Source organism: Fusarium oxysporum, chromosome 3 (assembly GCF_000149955.1).
Source record: "Fusarium oxysporum f. sp. lycopersici 4287 chromosome 3, whole genome shotgun sequence".
Taxonomy (NCBI): Eukaryota; Fungi; Ascomycota; class Sordariomycetes; order Hypocreales; family Nectriaceae; genus Fusarium; species Fusarium oxysporum.
Window position 1 is genome coordinate 1,651,304 of NC_030988.1, and position 18,484 is coordinate 1,669,787.

General features: G+C 51.5%; 6 protein-coding genes across 8 annotated transcripts; 2 read left to right on the plus strand and 4 right to left on the minus strand.

Moving 5' to 3' along the window:
* Positions 1-36: 36 nt before the first annotated feature.
* FOXG_16106 (uncharacterized protein) lies at positions 37-1,887 on the minus strand (the record flags this gene model as incomplete). Its single annotated transcript, XM_018396189.1, has 5 exons — positions 37-560; positions 624-666; positions 769-1,511; positions 1,654-1,713; positions 1,764-1,887. The coding sequence occupies 5 exons, from the start codon at positions 1,885-1,887 to the stop codon at positions 37-39; spliced, it is 1,494 nt and encodes a 497-aa protein (XP_018256668.1).
* Positions 1,888-3,036: 1,149 nt separating this feature from the next.
* Positions 3,037-3,495, plus strand: FOXG_22310 (uncharacterized protein; the record flags this gene model as incomplete). Its single annotated transcript, XM_018402712.1, has 1 exon — positions 3,037-3,495. One exon carries the CDS (start codon positions 3,037-3,039, stop codon positions 3,493-3,495), a length of 459 nt encoding a protein of 152 aa, XP_018256669.1.
* Positions 3,496-8,726: 5,231 nt separating this feature from the next.
* FOXG_16107 (uncharacterized protein) lies at positions 8,727-13,481 on the minus strand (the record flags this gene model as incomplete). 2 transcript variants are annotated; one of them, XM_018396191.1, is made up of 4 exons in its annotated part: positions 8,759-9,131; positions 9,182-9,651; positions 10,283-11,660; positions 11,724-13,481. In XM_018396191.1, the coding sequence occupies 3 exons, from the start codon at positions 11,987-11,989 to the stop codon at positions 9,214-9,216; spliced, it is 2,082 nt and encodes a 693-aa protein (XP_018256671.1). In that variant the 3' UTR covers positions 8,759-9,131; positions 9,182-9,213. The 2 variants fall into 2 exon arrangements, with proteins under 2 accessions (XP_018256670.1, XP_018256671.1); XM_018396190.1 differs by having other exon boundaries at positions 8,727-9,666; positions 9,737-11,660; positions 11,724-11,989.
* On the plus strand, positions 12,466-13,824 carry FOXG_16108 (uncharacterized protein; the record flags this gene model as incomplete). The annotated part of the gene is made up of 2 exons (XM_018396192.1): positions 12,466-12,875; positions 12,972-13,824. The coding sequence occupies 2 exons, from the start codon at positions 12,466-12,468 to the stop codon at positions 13,822-13,824; spliced, it is 1,263 nt and encodes a 420-aa protein (XP_018256672.1).
* Positions 13,825-13,841: 17 nt separating this feature from the next.
* On the minus strand, positions 13,842-16,207 carry FOXG_16109 (uncharacterized protein). 2 transcript variants are annotated; one of them, XM_018396194.1, is made up of 5 exons: positions 15,914-16,207; positions 15,308-15,854; positions 14,730-15,251; positions 14,466-14,658; positions 13,842-14,392 (listed from the first exon to the last, which is right to left on the minus strand). In XM_018396194.1, the coding sequence occupies exons 1-3, from the start codon at positions 15,914-15,916 to the stop codon at positions 14,956-14,958; spliced, it is 846 nt and encodes a 281-aa protein (XP_018256674.1). In that variant the 5' UTR covers positions 15,917-16,207; the 3' UTR covers positions 13,842-14,392; positions 14,466-14,658; positions 14,730-14,955. The 2 variants fall into 2 exon arrangements, with proteins under 2 accessions (XP_018256674.1, XP_018256673.1); XM_018396193.1 differs by having other exon boundaries at positions 13,842-14,658.
* A 316-nt stretch (positions 16,208-16,523) lies between these two features.
* Positions 16,524-17,144, minus strand: FOXG_22311 (uncharacterized protein; the record flags this gene model as incomplete). Its single annotated transcript, XM_018402713.1, has 1 exon — positions 16,524-17,144. One exon carries the CDS (start codon positions 17,142-17,144, stop codon positions 16,524-16,526), a length of 621 nt encoding a protein of 206 aa, XP_018256675.1.
* Positions 17,145-18,484: the final 1,340 nt, after the last annotated feature.

Sequence of the window (18,484 nt, forward strand, 5' to 3'; positions counted from 1 at the left end):
ACCGATAGTGAGGGTAGACTAAAAACCAGCGGATGTTTATAATTTCGAACAAGGGATCGCGACATCGTGCGGGTGCTTGAAGGCATGTAAACTGTTCGTGAAAGACCCCCACGATTCTTCAGACATGATAGGTGCCGTCACATAATCATCCAAGTCAGACCGAGAAGCAGATTCCGATCTGATCTGGGCCAAGACATTATTGTACGGCTCAGAGGATTGAGACTGGGCATCTGCTCGACATTGTGGCCCCATCACCGGCAAATGGTTTAGATCCTCGCACATGCAGATGCCCTCATACAATGTGAGCACATCTGGTGAGAGCCCCGAGGTTTCGGCGGCCTCATAAGCCATGCGATTTCCAATCGCTTCAGCCAGTAATCGACATCGAGGGAGAATGTGACGATCGAAGGCGGGACCGCGATGTTCCTTATACCCCCCGATCATTTCGAGTCGTGATTTCATATCTAACATTAACTTGTCCTCGCGTTGCGCCAAGGGTGACAATCTGTTGCGCGCTTGTGGGAGCCCCAGTTTCTCTCCCAGGAGCTCTGACATAAAATCTAGGAAATAAATCGTCAGTTGTCAAGATAATGTCAGCAGGTAAAAATCAGCTCAGCACATACGAATGCACAACAGTAGTGTGTCTCCTTCGGCAATCGAGATTCCCTGTAATGTTGAATCTAGCTCGCTTATTTGATTATATGCACAGAGGCCCTGCCACCCGCACCTTTCGGTGAGGGGTCTCAAGATTTGGGAGGCTTTCATTACTGTCGCCTTGAAAATTGCGGCAAGCGCGTGCTGCGTCGCATCGCTAAGATTAGGGCGCATCCCTATGGTCCAACGAGCGAATGCATGCAAGACCTTGCCTTGCACCCATCCTTCGACAATTGGACGCTGCTGGGTGCTGAAGCTCATGATCTCTCCGGGTACAGGCCCATCGGGTGCCGTGATTGTCCTTCGCTCGATGTAGACAGCAGCTACACGCGTTCCAACCTTGATGGCGGAGATGCCCATTATAGAGAGGGACAGCGTTCCAGCTGACACCCGCCAAATCTGGCGTAGAAAATCAAGACGATCGTTTTCCGGTTCTGAGGATGAGCCGAGCAGAGCACTGAAGGGCAAATCGACATGGTTAAATGCCGTCAGAGAGTGGTACAACGGTTTCGTACCCGGCCGTGTGGGCAGAATACGTGATGTAACTCCAGGCCGCAGTCCGCAAGCGTCGCTGAGACAAACGAGGAAGGGCTTCACGCCATGGCTTTTCCCGTCAACTAAGAGACGAGCAAATACTATAGCTATGCGAGGCATGCCACAGTAGGGCGTTGTCAGAGGCATTGCCTTTGAAGCTCCTACGTGGGGGGTATGTAGATCGTAGGAGCCATCAGGCAGTAGTGTGACCGTCGTTTCCAAGTTACGAGCGTCCAAACCATGATCGGCTTCGGTCAGCATAAATCCACCGCAGATATCAAAGTTCAGGAGCTTATCAACCAAGTCTTGTAGGTCGGGTCGCCCTTTGACGAAGGAACAAAGTGTCCTTATACATAGGTTTACCTGTATCGCTACGATGATGAAGGCCGTCATGTCGCGAGCAGCAATCACTCCATTGCCTTGATCAGTATGCTACAGGTATGCGCTCAGATCTGCCAGACTTACAATCGAATTGGAAATCCCAGAATTTCGGGGTTAGATTCTCAATATCCTGTTGTGACAGACCTGCCAAACTGTTTAGTGACGCTCTCCAATAAAGGCTTCGGACGTACCACTATGACGGAATATCGACCTTGCCCGCTCGTAGTGCAGGGCTACATCTCGTCTGGAAGTAGACGCCACAATGTCACGGTCGCTGCGCCAGATGTCCTGGCTAAGGATCGGCTTGGATTGGAACATGCTGATATGATGATCTTCTCGATGGCTTTGCGGTGATTCCTCTTGACGTTCTGTAAGTAGGGGAGTGATATACAGTCAATATTGCGAGACATTGGAGGAGCTTCTAAGCTGTCTAGTTGCCTTTAAAGAAAATGACAGAGCCATTGTTGGATTGTTTACGGGATCATTTGGAAAGCAGAGAAACAGCCCTCGAATTTGAACGCTGTTGAAATGGACATCTTCCAGAACGGGGAATATTTCAAATCGGCCTACTGTGCTGGCAAGTAGGGAGGGAGCACAGTATACGGTGTATGGCTCTCTGCCTGTAAGAAGCAAGCGTCGTGGACGCTTCCAGGATACAATGGCGAAATTATACACGGTTTTGGCCAAGAGAATGCCCGATATTTGTGCTACACAATGTTTCTCCTGAGCTGACTTATGGATCTTAGTTCCAAGGGATATCTATTCGGGTATATCTTTACCTCGGTCTATGGAAACTGTCCAGTCGTAAGTTCTGCTCCTCGAAACTGAAAAGCATCACTGACCTGACAAATGCAGGATTCACAGTGGCCCATGAAACCTATGCTTGTTACCATAGGACTATGCCCAGCTTGCATCCACTTACGCCCGACCCTCGGTGATACAAGGATGTAATAACGAACGACGCCACTTTGTGCAGAGACAAGGTATCTATATCATGTACAGTCAAGCAGAGAGCAACCAACCGACCATTTGGCAGGTTTCCGGTCGTGTTGACAGTCTTTGCTACACCGTGACATTACAAGTTCTACGGAAGGAGCATTGACGCCGGTATAGAACGCTTCGAATTTGGGATCGGGAAAGCTGCCTTCTAGATAAAGGTCGACTGGTTCAGTCACGATACAACCTGTAGTCGGAGGTGACTCAGTCGTCAGATTGGCCAAAAACTGTGCTGTTGACTGGATCCTGTGGCGATCTACAGATGGCATATCTTTGACAGGGCATTGCGGAACAATTATGAAGATGGTCTCTAGATGATTGAGATTGGTGAGGATCGTCAGGACTTCTATCAGGTTGATTCCTGATTCTGCAAAGAAAGCGACATGCTGGATACACGAAATCCTGCCTGTGAATAGAAGCGTCTCGCTCACTGAGTTAGACTTCAGCTGCACTAGGTCAAGCAGCAAGAAGATGGTTCGAGATACGCAGAACCTGACAGAGGCCCACTCCGAGAAGAGACTTGTGGTTCTCTCCCATTCAGCTAAGGCCTCTTTGCATGATAGCGCAATACGATATGACCCAGGTTGCCGAACTGTCTCAGAAGCACAGGATAATCCGCTTTTCGAGGAGCAGATGGTGTCCAAGCTAAGGGAGACAACTGACATGGCCGCACTCCGCAGAGCGATCCCCCATATCTGCACTCGCAATTCGAGCGGTAGAAGGGGAAAGAGATGGAACGACATGGCCTTTGATGCTCAGGTGTTTTGTGGTTGTTACTATACAATCTTCTACTCTATACCGCCATCGGTCTTCCTTAGGTGTGAGAAGAGTGTCATGTCGTTTGGGGTTCAAGCAGAAAGGGAAAATGCCCCTTGGTTAAGTAGTATTCGAATGCTGCAGGCGTCCGATTTCGTCTCTGGAGTGATGTAAGGTATTAAACAGGACTATCCGTGCAAGGCGGTTTGTAAGGTGATGTGGTATTGTAGGGCACATAACAAGGTGTAGCAATATACTATTGCACTTCCCATCGGAGTAAAGCTGAATCTGAACCACGCGATGGTCTTATAGAAGTTAGGGTCGTTAGACAAAATATATACAATACAATACAATACAATACAATTTATTACGCCCGGCGGCTTATTTTGGCCGATAGGGCACTAGTCACTAATTCGTACGTACATTGCTTAGTTTTCGTCCTCGCCTCCCCAAGCCCATGCTGTGCTACACGTTGCTCAATCTGTGTCCGCATTTCCTAAAGCCCAGACTATGCCTTGCTTTTCACCATATGAATTGAAATAGGTCTCCTCAAGCCCATAATGCGCCTGTTCCTCGATTGTGCTTTTCCCTTCTACCCTATTGCTCCCTGCGTTTTCCCCTAATTTACTAGCATAGCCAGCGAACTAGCTTGAAGGCTGTTCTTCAAGTGTTCAACGTCCTATCTACGGCGGCTGAAGCGATGTCCGCTTGTATGAGACGGGGTGTTTTGGTGTTTGGTGTAAGTAGGTCAGTAAGAGTAAGTAGGTGAGATTCTTGCAATCTGGTTTCAGTATTGTGTGTCGAGTCGGCCTGTGGCCATTGCAAATCGTATAGTTGCATGGACTGCCTGCATGTTTGGCGTCCACTTTGCGTCATCTGATGGTGACTTTCCTCCTAGGTAGAACGAGAGGTTTCCTCTCGATGTCTCCGTGCACTGCAACATTTCATTCCTATGCGCTGTCCATTTCGTGCATCGAAAGAGAAAGTGCTCTACTGTCTCTGTCGCTTGTCCGCATGCGCATTTCTGTGACGCTGCTATGCTGATCCGGAAGAGGTATCCATTTAATCTGGCCATGCCTGTCCTAAGTTGTGCTAGCACGCTGGCTTCTCTCCGTGACAAGCCATCATAGAGCAATCGAGTGTGCTTACCCGGGAGCGCAGCATCAACCTTCTTCGAAAACTTCCCAACATTGTCTGGTAGCCGTTGGTTTGCACGCTGGCTCGATCGGGCTATATTCAGGGTCGTCGATCGCATTTGGGGAAACTTCTGAGCCGGGACGGCACCGTCTTGGCTCGCACTTCGCGCCTCTTTCTTAGCCATTTTCAGGAGCCTGTGTTCAGCACTGGTGGGCATCCATATGACAGCCACCACGTTTCCTTTGACCCTCAATACATTGATGGAATCATATATGCATTTAACATACTCTTGACCGGACTGCTGGCGAGGGTTTCGGACTGTGAGCACGGCGGCTTTGTTGCTCGCCAACAGTGCCACGCTTCGATACTCAAGGTCGGGTAAGTGTCTCAAAGCGTAAGCCATCGCTGCTAGTTGTCCGGAAAATGGGTTCTGCTCCGTCCTCATGCCGAGCGTGAAGGAAAAGCGCTCAAGCTTCGGTCCTCCTCGCACCGAGGTGGGGATCTCGATGACCCCGCCAACTCCGACTACCCCATTCCGCGCCGAACTGCTCACTGCTGCCCGTACCGCCCATCCTAGATCTGCTTGTGTTGTCCCTAAACTATCCCCATCATCTACTATAGTCTGCACCCGTTCTACCCAGGGTGCCAACGTGAAAGGGTTGATCGTTTCTAGTTCTTCCATCGGGATCTCATTGAGTGCCACTGCTACCTCGTAGAATGGCGAGCGATTGTATCTTCTGAACTTTCGAATGCGAGATGTAGAGCTTCGGAGAGGGTTGGTTGTCGGAAGGGTATGTAGATCAGTCCACATCTTGATGGCCCGTTTCCAGAACCGCTCATGTACACTGGCGATATGTGCCTCTGCTTCTGCTACGCTTGTAGCCACTGTGAGGAATGTCCCCACGATTGCATTTGCCCCAATCCTCTGAACCCGGTTGATAGGGCTGGCTCTTCTATACCTGCATGCATGCATCCATACGTTTGAGGCGTAGTCCACGACCGGGGCCACCGTGGCTGCGAACAACTGCCTCGCTGTCCTCGGAGTAAGACCCCTGAGCCTTTGCAGCTCCATCGCAGCGTTCAATCCCTTAGCCGCTGCCCGTGCAATGTGCTCTTTATATTTGAGGCCGGCATCCATGATCATTCCCAGAACCTTGACCTGAGACTTGGGCCGAATGAGCTGTCCCCTGATCGCGAAAGGTTCCTCGTCGGACTTGTATGCTTTCCGCGTGAAGTGTATGATCGCCGTCTTTTCTGTCTCGAACGTCGCGCCACTTCTTCTCTCCCAGTCTAGAGCTTTCTTAATGATCCCTTTGATCCCATCGCGGTTACTTTCTGCGGTTGGACCTGTCACCCACGCAGTGAAGTCATCCACAAACGCTATCGCTCCCCCATAACAATCGATGCGTTGCTGGACAAGGTCCGCGTTGAAGAAGAGGAACAGGATCGGGGACAGAGGGGAGCCCTGCGGCAACCCGGCTTGTGGCAACTCTCGCTTCTCGGATGTCTGTCCGTTGACCTGAATAGTCGCTGTGCGATCCGAGCAAAAAGCTTCGATCCAGCGAAGTAGATCCTCTGGTATGCCCCTTGCTCTCAGTCTTTGGATGAGTCTCTCTTTGCACACCCCGTTGTAAGCTCCTTTGACGTCAAAGCTCACCAGGCTAAGGATCCATCGACCTCGCCAGGCGGCGTAGATCTGCTCTTGCAGCAGCATCAAAGCCTGCTCAGCGGAACGTTGTTTACGAGCTCCAAAGTGATTTGTTGGCAGTAATCCGTGTGTTTCAACAGCATGCGAGATCCTTTCTGCGACGACCGCCTCTAGTATTTTGCCCAGGGTAGATAGAAGCGAGATGGGCCTCCATGCCTTCGCGATCGAATAGTTTTCCTTGTTTGGTTTCTTCAGAGGAATGATCTTGGCATGTCTCCATTGATCCGGCAGCACGCCATCTTCCAACGAAGCACGAAAAAGTGAGAAGACTCGGTGCTTGACAGAAGGCCAGATCTGTTTCCAGACTGCGATTGGTAGCCCATCTTCGCCGGGTGCTTTCCATGATTTCGCCGCGAAAAGCTGTCGCTCTACCTCCTCCATAGTGATATTTGGCATGACGACAGCAGATCCGCGCTGGGGTCGATCCCCTTCCACCTCGATGTGCTGCGGCAATGGAGGGAAGAACGTGACTAACATCTCCTCGGCCTGTTCGATATTGTTGGTCGTACGTGTGCCGTCGACCCTCGTGAGTTGGGGTACTTTGCCAAATGCTGTATCGTCTCCGGACTTGAGATACTTTGCTGCCTTCCATATGTTGTCGTTATCGGCTAAAAACTCGTTCCAATGCGTCTTTTTCTGCTGTCTGATGGCATCATGGTACTGCTTTGCTGCTCCTCTCGCCGTGTCCTCAAGCTCCTCGCATGCTCGTCCCGCACGTCTCGATGCTCTGGCACGGTTCCTCCAGTGTGTGTATATCTGCCGAAGTTGCGTGAGGTCTGAGGTCCACCAACGCTTTGCGTATGGTGACGGCTTAGCTCTGGGTGTTAGCGCGCGGACTGCCTCCAGCACCACTGTCATAAGCCTGTCAGTCTTCTGCTGTACGGTGCCTTGTTCCGGAATGGACTCTAACGCCTCGGCAATCCGGGCGTTGATCTTCTTCCATGGTGCGTTCTTGAGCAAAAGTCGCTCCTGGGCTTGCGGCATCGGAACAGAGACATCGAACTCCGTCTCGATAGCACGATGATCGGATCCGTGCTCTGTGCCGTGTATCATACACTTGACAGTCGAGGTCGCTAGGTCTGCCGAAGCAAGGACCAGGTCGACTGTTGTCTCGAAATCTCCGCCACTCCACGTCTTCGTCCCCCTTGGAAGCAGGCTCGTTAGATCAAACTCAGTCATAAGGCTGATGATCTGATCCGCTTCGCCTTGCCTCGTCAAGGATATCTCATCTCCTCCCCATAATTGGTCGTGTCGGTTGAAGTCTCCAACAATTACCACATCCACCAGCCCACCGGCTTGTCTTCTTGTGCCTGAAATGACCTGATGCAGCAGGTTGCAGGTACCTTGCAACGCCTCATCGTCTCGTCCCGGTACGTAAACGGACACAACCAGTACTAGGCGTCCAGGAAGTCGCAAGATGGCTGCCGTCATATCTGCCGTCTGTATCGGTATCTGCTCCGCCTCCACATCCTTGTTCACCCATAACATGCTTCGGATCGGCCATCTTCCCTCCCTCCAAACAGTCGGGACCATCTTGACCCATCTCGGATGTCTCATAGGAATCGTCAGTAGCTTGCCGTCCTTCTGGTGTGCCTGAGGCTCTTGGATCGCGATCGCTGTGTATTCTCGAAGATTCTTATCGTTCATAAGGCTTTCGTGCACCGCATCCTGCTTTCTCACATTCAGTTGCATCACCCGGAACAACTTACTCATGCCGCCTGGGGTGGAGTTTCAGGCAATTTCTACTGAATGACTCATGCGGACCACTGCAGAGGACGCACTTTGGTATCTGCGCCTGGCACTCACTATGATGATGACCCTCAGCGGCGCACCTTGCACATACTCGAGGCTTGCTGCATGCGTATGCTTTGTGGCCGAGCTCTTGGCAGTTATAGCATTGTTCCGGTCCAGTAGTCTGCTCAAATACACTCGTATATGCCGATTCACCTGCGACGAGAAAGTAGTGTTCCTGCAGTAGTCTCTTGGCGTCGCTGCTCTTAGTGAGGTACACCACCATGGATCCATATGACTTGGGGTTGGCCTTCCGGCTCAGCCAGGCTACCTTGGCAATCTGGACTTCATTCTCCTGGTTTAAGGCTTCTATTGCTCCAGGGAGGATGTTAAACGCCTGGTCAAAGACGGCCATACGATTCATGCTATCAACTTTGATAGGATATAGTTGGTCCCGAAGGACTCTTGCACCTGGAGCTTTCCTGGTTTCAAGGATAGTCTTGATCTTCTGTATTTCTTCTTCGTTCCTACCTATAATCCTGAGGCGGTTGGCATTCCGTCCATCTCTGGTCACTGCGACGCATCGCCAGTGAGGTTGGTCACTTGACTGTCGCATCTCCTGCTCCACGGTCTTGCGAATCATTGTTGGTGTAGCGTCTCCAAGATGGTCTTCAGGAACTCTGGATGTGTCGACTGTGCAGAACACCGGTTCTGGAGTTGCCGATCGGGCTGCAGATGAAGATTGACTGGACATGCTGGTGGATGTCATCCTGGCTGCGTCTGCATACGATTGAACCGACGACCGTGGTGTTTCAGTCTTGTTCAGCATATCTAGCTAAAATATATACAGTGGGGTGCGGGTTCAGCGTCAGTAATCTTTTATTGAAGTTTTCTTAAGAATGTCCGAAAGAGGCTTAGATGTGGCGCATGCACAGTAAACAGCTGAAGCCGATATACTCCCTGTCGTCAGCTAGCAATAACAGCATGTACGTACCCTCTACAGGTGACATTTTAACTTATCCAGAGGCTAATTTGCTCCAGATTACCATTCTAAATTATCACAACGCCCACTTTTGACCTGAAGCCATAGTCATCCGCAATAATACTTATGCATCATTCCAAGAAAAACTACAATACTGTACAGAGAATGCTAATCAATTCCCATCTGTTACCCCGAGTCAAATGAATCTAAGTGAGGACGATCAGGTAGGAATGGAGAGACTCGTCAAGGCCCCTGCTGCGATCGTAAGAACCTCGACTTACAAAACTTGTCAGTTGTCTTACGTAGATCATTCCACAGAGGTCTGAGCCCTGTCTTAGACTCGGCTTCCTTTTCGTCCGCTTTTGTGATTGTTAGAGACTGGACTGACTCTGAGACTTGGTAGCTGCTGTAGAGCCTCCTGGATTGAGGCAAGATACTCCATACTCTGTATTGTATCTGGATGCTTCTCCCCGAGCACATCTCGTTGGAGGTCTAATACTTCTTGGTAGATGCCTTCGGCCTCCTCATATCGGCCCTGCGCATGGTATGTCGCCGCGAGTGACGCCATGCTGCTGATCGTATCTGGATGCTTCGCCCCAAGCACCTCTCGTTGGAGGTCTAATACTTCTTGGTAGATGCCTCCGGCCTCCTCATATCGGCCCTGATTATGGTACGTCGCCGCGAGTTCCGCCATGCTGCTGATCGTATCTGGATGCTTCTCCCCGAGCACATCTCGTCGGAGTTCCAGTACTTTATCTTTCAGTTTCTCAGCCTTCTCATATCGGCCCTGAGCATGGTATGTCGCCGCGAGGTCTGCCATGCTGCTGATCGTATCAGGATGCTTCCTCCCCGAGCACATCTCGTTGGAGGTCTAATACTTCTTGGTAGATCCTTTCGGCCTCCTCATATCGGCCCTGCGCATGGTATGTCGCCGCGAGTTCCGCCATGCTGCTGATCGTATCTGGATGCTTCTCCCTGAGCACATCTCGTCGGAGTTCCAGTACTTTATCTTTCAGTTTCTCAGCCTCCTCATATCGACCCTGAGCATGGTATGTCGCCACGAGGTCTGCCATGCTGCTGATCGTATCAGGATGCTTCTCCCCAAGCACCTCTCGTCGGAGTTCTAGTACTTCTTGGTAGATGCCTTCGGCCTCCTCATATCGACCCTGCGCATGGTATGTCGCCGCGAGATCTGCCATGCTGCTGATCGTATCAGGATGCTTCTCCTCGAGCACCTCTCGTCGGAGTTCTAGTACTTCTTGGTAGATGCCTTCGGCCTCCTCATATCGACCCTGCGCATGGTATGTCGCCGCGAGATCTGCCATGCTGCTGATCGTATCAGGATGCTTCTCCTCGAGCACCTCTCGTCGGAGTTCTAGTACTTCTTGGTAGATGCCTTCGGCCTCCTCATATCGACCCTGCGCATGGTATGTCGCCGCGAGGTCTGCCATGCTGTCGATTGTATCAGGATGCTTCTCCCCGAGCACCTCTCGTCGCAGACCCCAAGCCCGACTGTTTACCGGCTCTTTCTCTCTCCACCGACCTCGTTCATAAAGAAAGTATGATACTCTCTGAAGTAAATTTGCTGTCTCCGTCTCTGTCCCGCCTACCTCCGCCCACTCCCCTACTTGAATGGCATGCGTCAGGTACTCCTCGCATCGTGCCCATGTAGTAGGTTCTGATGACGGGAAGAGGTCGCCCACTACCTGCAGCGCCTTGCCACAGTAGTATCCCTCATCCTCTTTTGGCCCCTCGTCTGCCCTCAATGCATTGCCAATGGTTGTTGCTACAGAGCCTCTCACCCTCAGCCCATATCGTATAGCCTCTTGCACAAGCTTGTGCATCTCGTACCTTCTCCCACTATCCTCTGTCTGGCGAAGGCTGAGGAAAGAAAACTCTGTCAGGCGTGTGGCTGCTTCCAAAACCTCAAGGTCTGAGACTTGTCCGGTTGAAATGACATCCTCTTCATCCTCTTTATCGTATCGACGAGCCGTCGCTGCTACTAGCTCGTGAGGTATGTCTTGACAGTCCACATACGCAACCACGTGTAATATCCGGTATGATGTCTCGCTCTCCACTCGGATCCGCTCTATCGAGATCCTCCACGTCTCAAGCACACTGTTCGATACCTCCGGTCGTCGATGTCGATCGGCATCGCTCACCTTCAGCACCTCCCATCGGGTCTTGCCTTGTCTGAGGAGATCCAGATACTGTTCGGCTGTCATCGACATCCGCCGCATGTATGCGCCGGCTTGTGAGATCGCCAACGGGAGGCACTGTAGTTCCTGCAGAAGAGCATCCACTCCTGCCTCCTCCACTGCCTGCTCTGTACTTATTGGCTCATCTCGGACCCTTGCGAGAAGTGTTGTTGCCTCATCTACAGCCATGGACTGCACCTCGACACCACGTCGCGCTCCAACAAGCGTGCCTGCAATGTGCGCGTCTCGACTTGTCCACAGCACCGTCCCTTGCAATGCATGAGGAATGTATTTATATAGGTTCTCGGCCATCCCTTCCCCTTTCACTTGACCCACTCCAAATAACCTCAGGTTGTCGGCGTTATCGAGGATCATCAGCCATTTCGATCGAGCTTCAATCCCGTTGCGCACTGCATCGAGCAGGTCTGTCCCATCAAGCCGCTCGTCGATCCCGAGCTTCTTGCCAATCGTCTTATAATCGGCTAGGAAAGTCGCTTCGCTGTCGGCATGCACCCAAAATACGTAGCAGTCGTCGTCGGCGTCACATCGTCGATATGCGTAGTCTAGCGCGATCTGTGTCTTGCTTGATTCATTCCTCTGTTAGCCCGTTCGCGACAATCGTACCATGCCGAAAGCGGACACCTACCCCGATCCTCCTAGGCCCCAGAGCGCGGCACTGCGCAATCCCAGCGTCGATGGCAAAAGCTTATCTAGTCTGTCGATGAGATCCCGTCGATGGACCAGATCCTCGTTGCGGGGATATGGAATGACGCGGACGACTTCGGCGCGGGCCGCCGGGTGGGGCGCGCCGTAGTAGACGTTCCCTTGAACGTTTCCCTGGTGGATGACAGTATGGTCGCGGAACTGGTTATGGCTGACCTCGCGTTGCTCATGCGGTGAATGTGCTGGCATCCTGATGTCGATTTAATTGCAATCGGTCCACGGACCTTTACAGGAGGGGTTCTGGCATTGTTTGCAATTGCACAAAGCACAGAAAGCTGAAAGACCAACATTCCTTACTTCAGCCGCTCACGTGATCCTACGTCATCGCATCATCTTCGATTTTGTTCGCCCTGGCTTCAAGGCGCATGACCATATCTCGTCTAAGGTGTCGGGGTCTTCAGCTTGAACCCATATGTACTAATAATAAAACAATTTCGATACTGTACTTTTGCCGCACCGTTGGTTCTTCCCCAACGTTTAACACGCCGTTGCCCTGAGTCAAGGTCTGAACATTCCATCCTGCTGATGAGCTTATGGTCACGTGTTCTAGGCAACCGTGAAGGAAATGTGTCCTTTGTTCTTTGTTGGCAATGGCCTGCCCACCTACTGGTTGCCCCTCGTCTCGCCCAGTGTCCTTCCTCACCTTCTCGCTGCCAGCCGTCGCCATGAGTTTGCCTCCTCGATGTTCCTTCTCGCCTGACATGTATGCGCCAGATTACGATCCTCGCCGTGCCAACGACAGCCCCTTCTCTTTGGATGGCGAGTTTGACCTTGATGGCCGAACTCCGCCATTTCGGACCTGCGAAACTCCGCGCGCTTATGGCACCCCTCTCCAAGACAGACGCCTGCCATTGCTTGGGCTAAGTGATTGGGACCCCAACTTCCGAGACGACGAAGACGATCCAACGTGCATTCACTACGATATCGAATGGAAGCTTCAGCTTAAGAAGGGCAGACTGTCCAAGCTGGTCGAGATCACGGAGGAGAATCTGACCCTTGCCCCCGGTGCCTACTGGGACAAGTTTCTAAGCCTCGACTTAGCGACGACCGTTAAGGACAAACTTCCCGAGCCGAGGTACGAATCTGATGAGACAACCGTTATTGTGAGCGTAGAGAAACGTAGTGAACGTAACATGAGGAAGCGCTTTGATGGCCTCGTTGTGGACTAAAGGACGATAGAAGATAAGCTGAGAGGCTGGGCTCCTCTCTTCCGTGAAGGTAATAAGCTAAGAATTTATATCTCTTTTGTTTATAAAGAGGTCATGCAGCCGGCAGCTGCGACTATCCGGAGTCGCGGCCGTGGGGCTACAGGCCGACAGCTCATTGCCAGAGACCAACTGCTTGCTGATCAGGAAGAGTCGACGGGCTCTCGTCCCGTGTGGAAAGAAGTCTACGAGCTTCTGCACTGCACCGGTGTCCCTTGCGTGAACTCGCAGTTCTATTGCTGGCGTGATCCGGAGAGCAAGAAGCACTACAAGCTCGATACTAACATCCTGAGCATGCTTGTTGACTTTGCTGAGGAAGGAAATCTGCTGAGGACGCACGATGACGTGCCTGAAAACATCCGCCAGGTGATCTACAAGAATGAAGAGGAGAGCTCGGAGCGAAGAAGGCTAAAGCGTAAGAGATCTGACAGTTCGTCTCCAATTAATATCAACGTCACCTGTCCTGGTCATCCTGGTCAGCATCAGGGTGAGATTTTTAACGAGTCCAATGCTGAAGCGCGGGGAGAAGTGCAGGGGTCGGTGGCGACTCGGCAGCGACCGATCGACCTTGTCATCCCCATGCGGAGAAACCAGGCTCTAGAAAGATACCACGAATGGCAACAGGATCAAGTGGATAGCCCTCGTTGGCAGCAAAACATTCGATGTGCTTACGAAATCACAAGAGAGGCATGCCTCGATCTTAGGCATGTCCACTCTGAAGTAGGTGCTGAGTTTTACACCGACAGAGGAGTTCAATTGGGGGTTGCGCTTTCGTTCATGAATGATGTGCCACGTTGGATTGAGGAAGCTCTAGGGTAGCAGAATGATGATCATATTTTGTTTTCTCTCCCATGCTTTATGCCTCACACCTTATTTCCTTTCCCTCTAGCTTAAACTACAAACAATGTCTAGCGTGGTCTCTAAGGTCTAGTGGCTCGTGCCTCTACAGAGGTTGCTCAACCGCCAGTCCTGCATTACGAAAGTGTCCCTCAGCGCTCGCCTGTGTTCCCCTACAGTTTGCACGCATGACCTGACATAGGATCCAAAATCTCTCTGGATGAGACTGATGTGCTCATCCCACCGCAGCTTCACATAAGCCTTCATCTCAGCAAAGTACTCTTCAATCGGGTTAGTGTCGGGCGTGTACGGTGCTGTCATCTCCAGCTTCACGCCAGCCTCGTCACAGGTTATGGCTCCTGGATGTTGGTAACGAGACAAAAGAGGGAAAAGTGGAAACACAAAGAAGTGGTCGGTCCCAAACTACCCTGGCTTGTGTAAGTATGTGAGCCTGAGTTACAAGGCTAAATATTACTCATAAAGGCGGGGCCAGGTGCTAGGGTGACAGGATGACATGATCACAGGATGACAGGATGACGAACCTAAACCACTTTAACCAGCCACACGCCCGACTTCAGCCACACTCAGCCCTAGATAATCACTGCATGAAGGGAATGGCGTACCTTCTCGACGAAGCCATACTTTGACCGGAATATACAGTCAACAACGGACCTCAGGGAACTGTCAAATCAGACGCTTCACGTAGGCCCAAATGTCATGTTTCCTCCCACATCACCTTGGTTGATCCAAACTCTATCTCCCAATAAGTTGTCCGCAACGCCACGCTCGGTTGAATGACTTTGACCTGCCTGCATACTTGGTTCGTCAGCGCCTTTCTAGGTGATTTTACAGCGATACTGCTACATATTCCAAAATTCGAGACTTACCTGGATTATCTTAAGTTCGAGGGCACCGCTGTGGAATCCCTTTCTCTATGAGCATTTATTGCGGCACCTTATGCAATCACTGCTTTGCGGAGACAGTGGTCTTCTCATGGAGAAAGTTATCGTTGTGAATAGTTCAGGGCGATCGATGCTGATACAGTAGTTCCGGATGGAAATGACTAGTGGTAACGGGTTCAATAGCAATGCTCGAACGTAGACTTTAATAATCTCACTTCCAGAAGGAATCGTTGAAGCCCCTCGCCGCCTCCCCTCCCATGTCACCAGTGATGATTCGGACGTCGTGACCGAACTGATTGTTGGCAATCGTCGTCTTGCGACCTGCCATTTTCTGCCAACCTTCTACCCCAATATTGCCCGTCATTATTCGGGCCTGACCAAGCGTCACATTGCCATAAATATTTGTTTCCCTCACCTCGTTGGAGCTGCTCATGCTCGTCGTATTATCGGGGGCGGACATTCCCATCGCTAGTATGTCAGCAACATTAACTGGTATGAATCCATCCGCTATGAAATCTCGTCAGTAGGTCTGTTTTGTGCGATCACTAACATATATGTCTGACCTGTCTGCTGCAGCGCTCGGTTCTTCACAATATCCAGAAGAGCCAAGTTGATCCCGAGCACTTTGTTGACCCTAGTGTTTGTCTGCTCGAGAACGCCGAATGCAACTCGAAAGCCGTCTTGGAGGTTTCCCAACAAGCCGACTTGAGCCACCGAGATCCGCAACCCGAGCTCATTACGAGCCCGGTCAAGCTGGTCCAGGATGCCTTGCAACTTTTTGTCGTCCTTGTCGCCCGACTTAAGGGCGTGGAAGAACTGTGACACGGCCTTCTCTCGTTGCCTGGCAGCAAGGTTATCCAGGAATGATCTAAGCTCAGTGGCAATGTTGGTGATGGCCTTCACCTGCAGTTCGACCCTGGCCGTTTGCAGCTTTTCTTCCTCGCGAACAAGACCAAGTGATTCATCGATAGCGTCCAGATGCTTAGACATATTATCCAGCGTCTCGGATGTGCCTTGGACCCTGCCCCGCGCGCTTCGAATCTCCTGGATGACAGTAAATGCCGCACCGATAATGCCGATGATGCTAGCCGCTGCTCCTATTGCCTCTGCCTGCGCGATAAAAATCAGCGAATGAAGCCTATATCAGAGCTAGGCCGAGAGGTGAGTACCATTGTTGTAGTCTGTTGGTGGTAGGTAAAAGTACGATTATGGTCATCTGATGGCAATGCGCTCTGTCTTTAACCAATCAGTGAGGCTGTGTCTCGTCACGTTCTCAGCCTTATTGCTACCCCTCTCCGGACGTGAGACTGTACAAATTTGGCGACTTCCAGAAGATTGGTGCTGTAAAATAATTAGCAACAAAATGGATCAGCCAGCGTTCCACCGACGCGGCGTCACTTGCAGCCGATTTGGCGACAATGCCAGAATTAACCAGGGGGATATCCATTACCACTTGCCCCACCCAGCGGCCCATGCCGAAGTCGTTCGCGTCATTCCGTATCCCCGCAACGAGGATCTGGTCCATCGTCGGCATTTCATCGACAGACTAGATAAGCTTTTGCCACCGACGCCGGGATCCCGTAGCGCTGCGCTTTGGGGCTTGGGAGGATCAGGGTAGGTCTCCACTCGGCACACTACGGTGTAGCGAAAGGGCTAACAGAGGAACGAACCAAGCAAGACACAGATCGCGCTAGATTACGCATATCGACGATGCGACGCCGACGAGGAATGCAGCGTATTTTGGGTGCATGCCGACAGTGAGACGACTTTTCTAGCCGATTATAAGACGATCGGCAAGAAGCTCGGGGTCGACGAGCAGCTTGACGGGACGGATCTGCTCGATGCAGTGCGCAATGAGATCGAAAGGCGGCCGAAATGGCTGCTGGTCCTCGACAACGCTGATAACCTGAGGTTGTTTGGAGTGGGCCGACAATTCAAGGGAGAAGGATCGAACGAGAACCAGAATCTATACAGATATGTACCTTGCACATCGCAAGGGACGGTGTTATGGACGAGTCGAGATGCGCGTATCGCCGGCACGCTCGTTGGATCGCGTCGCGGTATCGAGGTGCGATCTATGGTTATAGATGAGGCGACGACGCTTCTCGCAGTAGCTAGAGATGAGCCGTCGACTTTGAGGGAGGCAAGTGTGGACGCTCTATTGGAGGAGTTACGATGCTTACCCTTAGCGATCTCGCAAGGCGGCGTATACATGAGGCGTATGTCAATGTCAGCCGAGAAGTACCTAGACCTCCTCAGGCAGGGCAAGACCCGATGGGAAGTGCTAAGAATGAGCGGCACGGACCGACACCGACGGCCAGAGGTATCGAACAGCGTGCTTGAGACTTGGAGGATCTCGACGGAGCGAATTCGAGCGGAGAGCGAGATGTCGTACGGCATTCTCCATGTGATTGCGTATCTGGATAGTCAGGACATAACGCAAGAATTGATGGCGGCAGCTGCTAGTCGATACAACATTGGCGGCGAGAGGTCAACTGGAGAGGCTACGGAGCTTGAGGTTCTAGAAGCAGTCACCCGTCTGACCGAATTTTCTTTCCTTGGCCTACGTCGGAAGGAGGATAGCAGGCGAAGTTATGAGATGCATAAGCTTGTGCAAGAAGCCGTACGATTTGGGTTGAGGATAAGCAGCTCGGTAGAGACGACCACGGGCAAGGCGCCAGGTGCAGTAAATGAACCGGAGAACAGCGAAGCATACTATTCTGGCATAGCTCTACAGATAGTAGATGATCTTTTTCCGCCATCGCAACCAACTTCATGGGCACAATGCGAGGAGTATGTGACGCATGCTGTACGAGTAGGGGAGTGGGCGGAGGTGAGCAGGACGGAGATCGAGACAGCAACTTTATTCCAGAGAGTATCGGATTTTCTTTACGATCGAGAACGGTGGAGGGAGAAAGAGCCGGTTGATAAAAGGGCATTAGAACTTCGACGGAAGGTGCTTGGAGAAAAGCATGCACATACGATCAGAAGCATGGCGGACCTTGCAGCGACATACCATGTGCAGGGCCGATATGATGAGGCTCAAAGCATTTGCCGAGAAGTACTAGAAATGCGACGAGAGGTGCTTGGAGAGAAGCATCCAAATACGATCAGGAGCATGGCGGACCTTGCGACGACGTACCATCAGCAGGGCCGTTATGCCGAGGCCGAAAACATTTGCCAAGAAGTACTAGAAATGCGACGAGGGGTGCTTCGGGGGAAGCATCCAGATACGATCAGCAGCATGGCGGACCTCGCGGCGACGTACCATCAGCAGGGCCGATATGACGAAGCCTTTCAGCTTCACCAAACCGCCTTCCACCTTCGCTGCCTTGTGCTTGGAGAAAACCATCCGGATACAATGCAGAGCGTGGCATACCTCGCCTCCACACGGGAGGCGCTACAACAATTACCGTATCTTATAGAACCAGCCCAGTCTTTGGCGGTCACGCAAGTTCACGAATCGGAAGAAGGAAAGCTGCGGGATAGATCGTTACGAGAGGTTATGCGCGGGAAGGTTGGGCGCTTTCGTAAATGGGGATCCCATAAGAGTTGGGGCTTTGATTGATCTCCATTTCTACTTGAAGGTCTATATCCGCCGTAGTGTATACCGAACTAGCTGCCATAGTAATCAACGAGTATTTTCTGTATTTGTGAATGGGGTGCATATAAACATATAATCATTAGGTAAAAATAGGTTGTCAGAAATAGAAACCGGGATGAATGAAGTTGGTCATTAG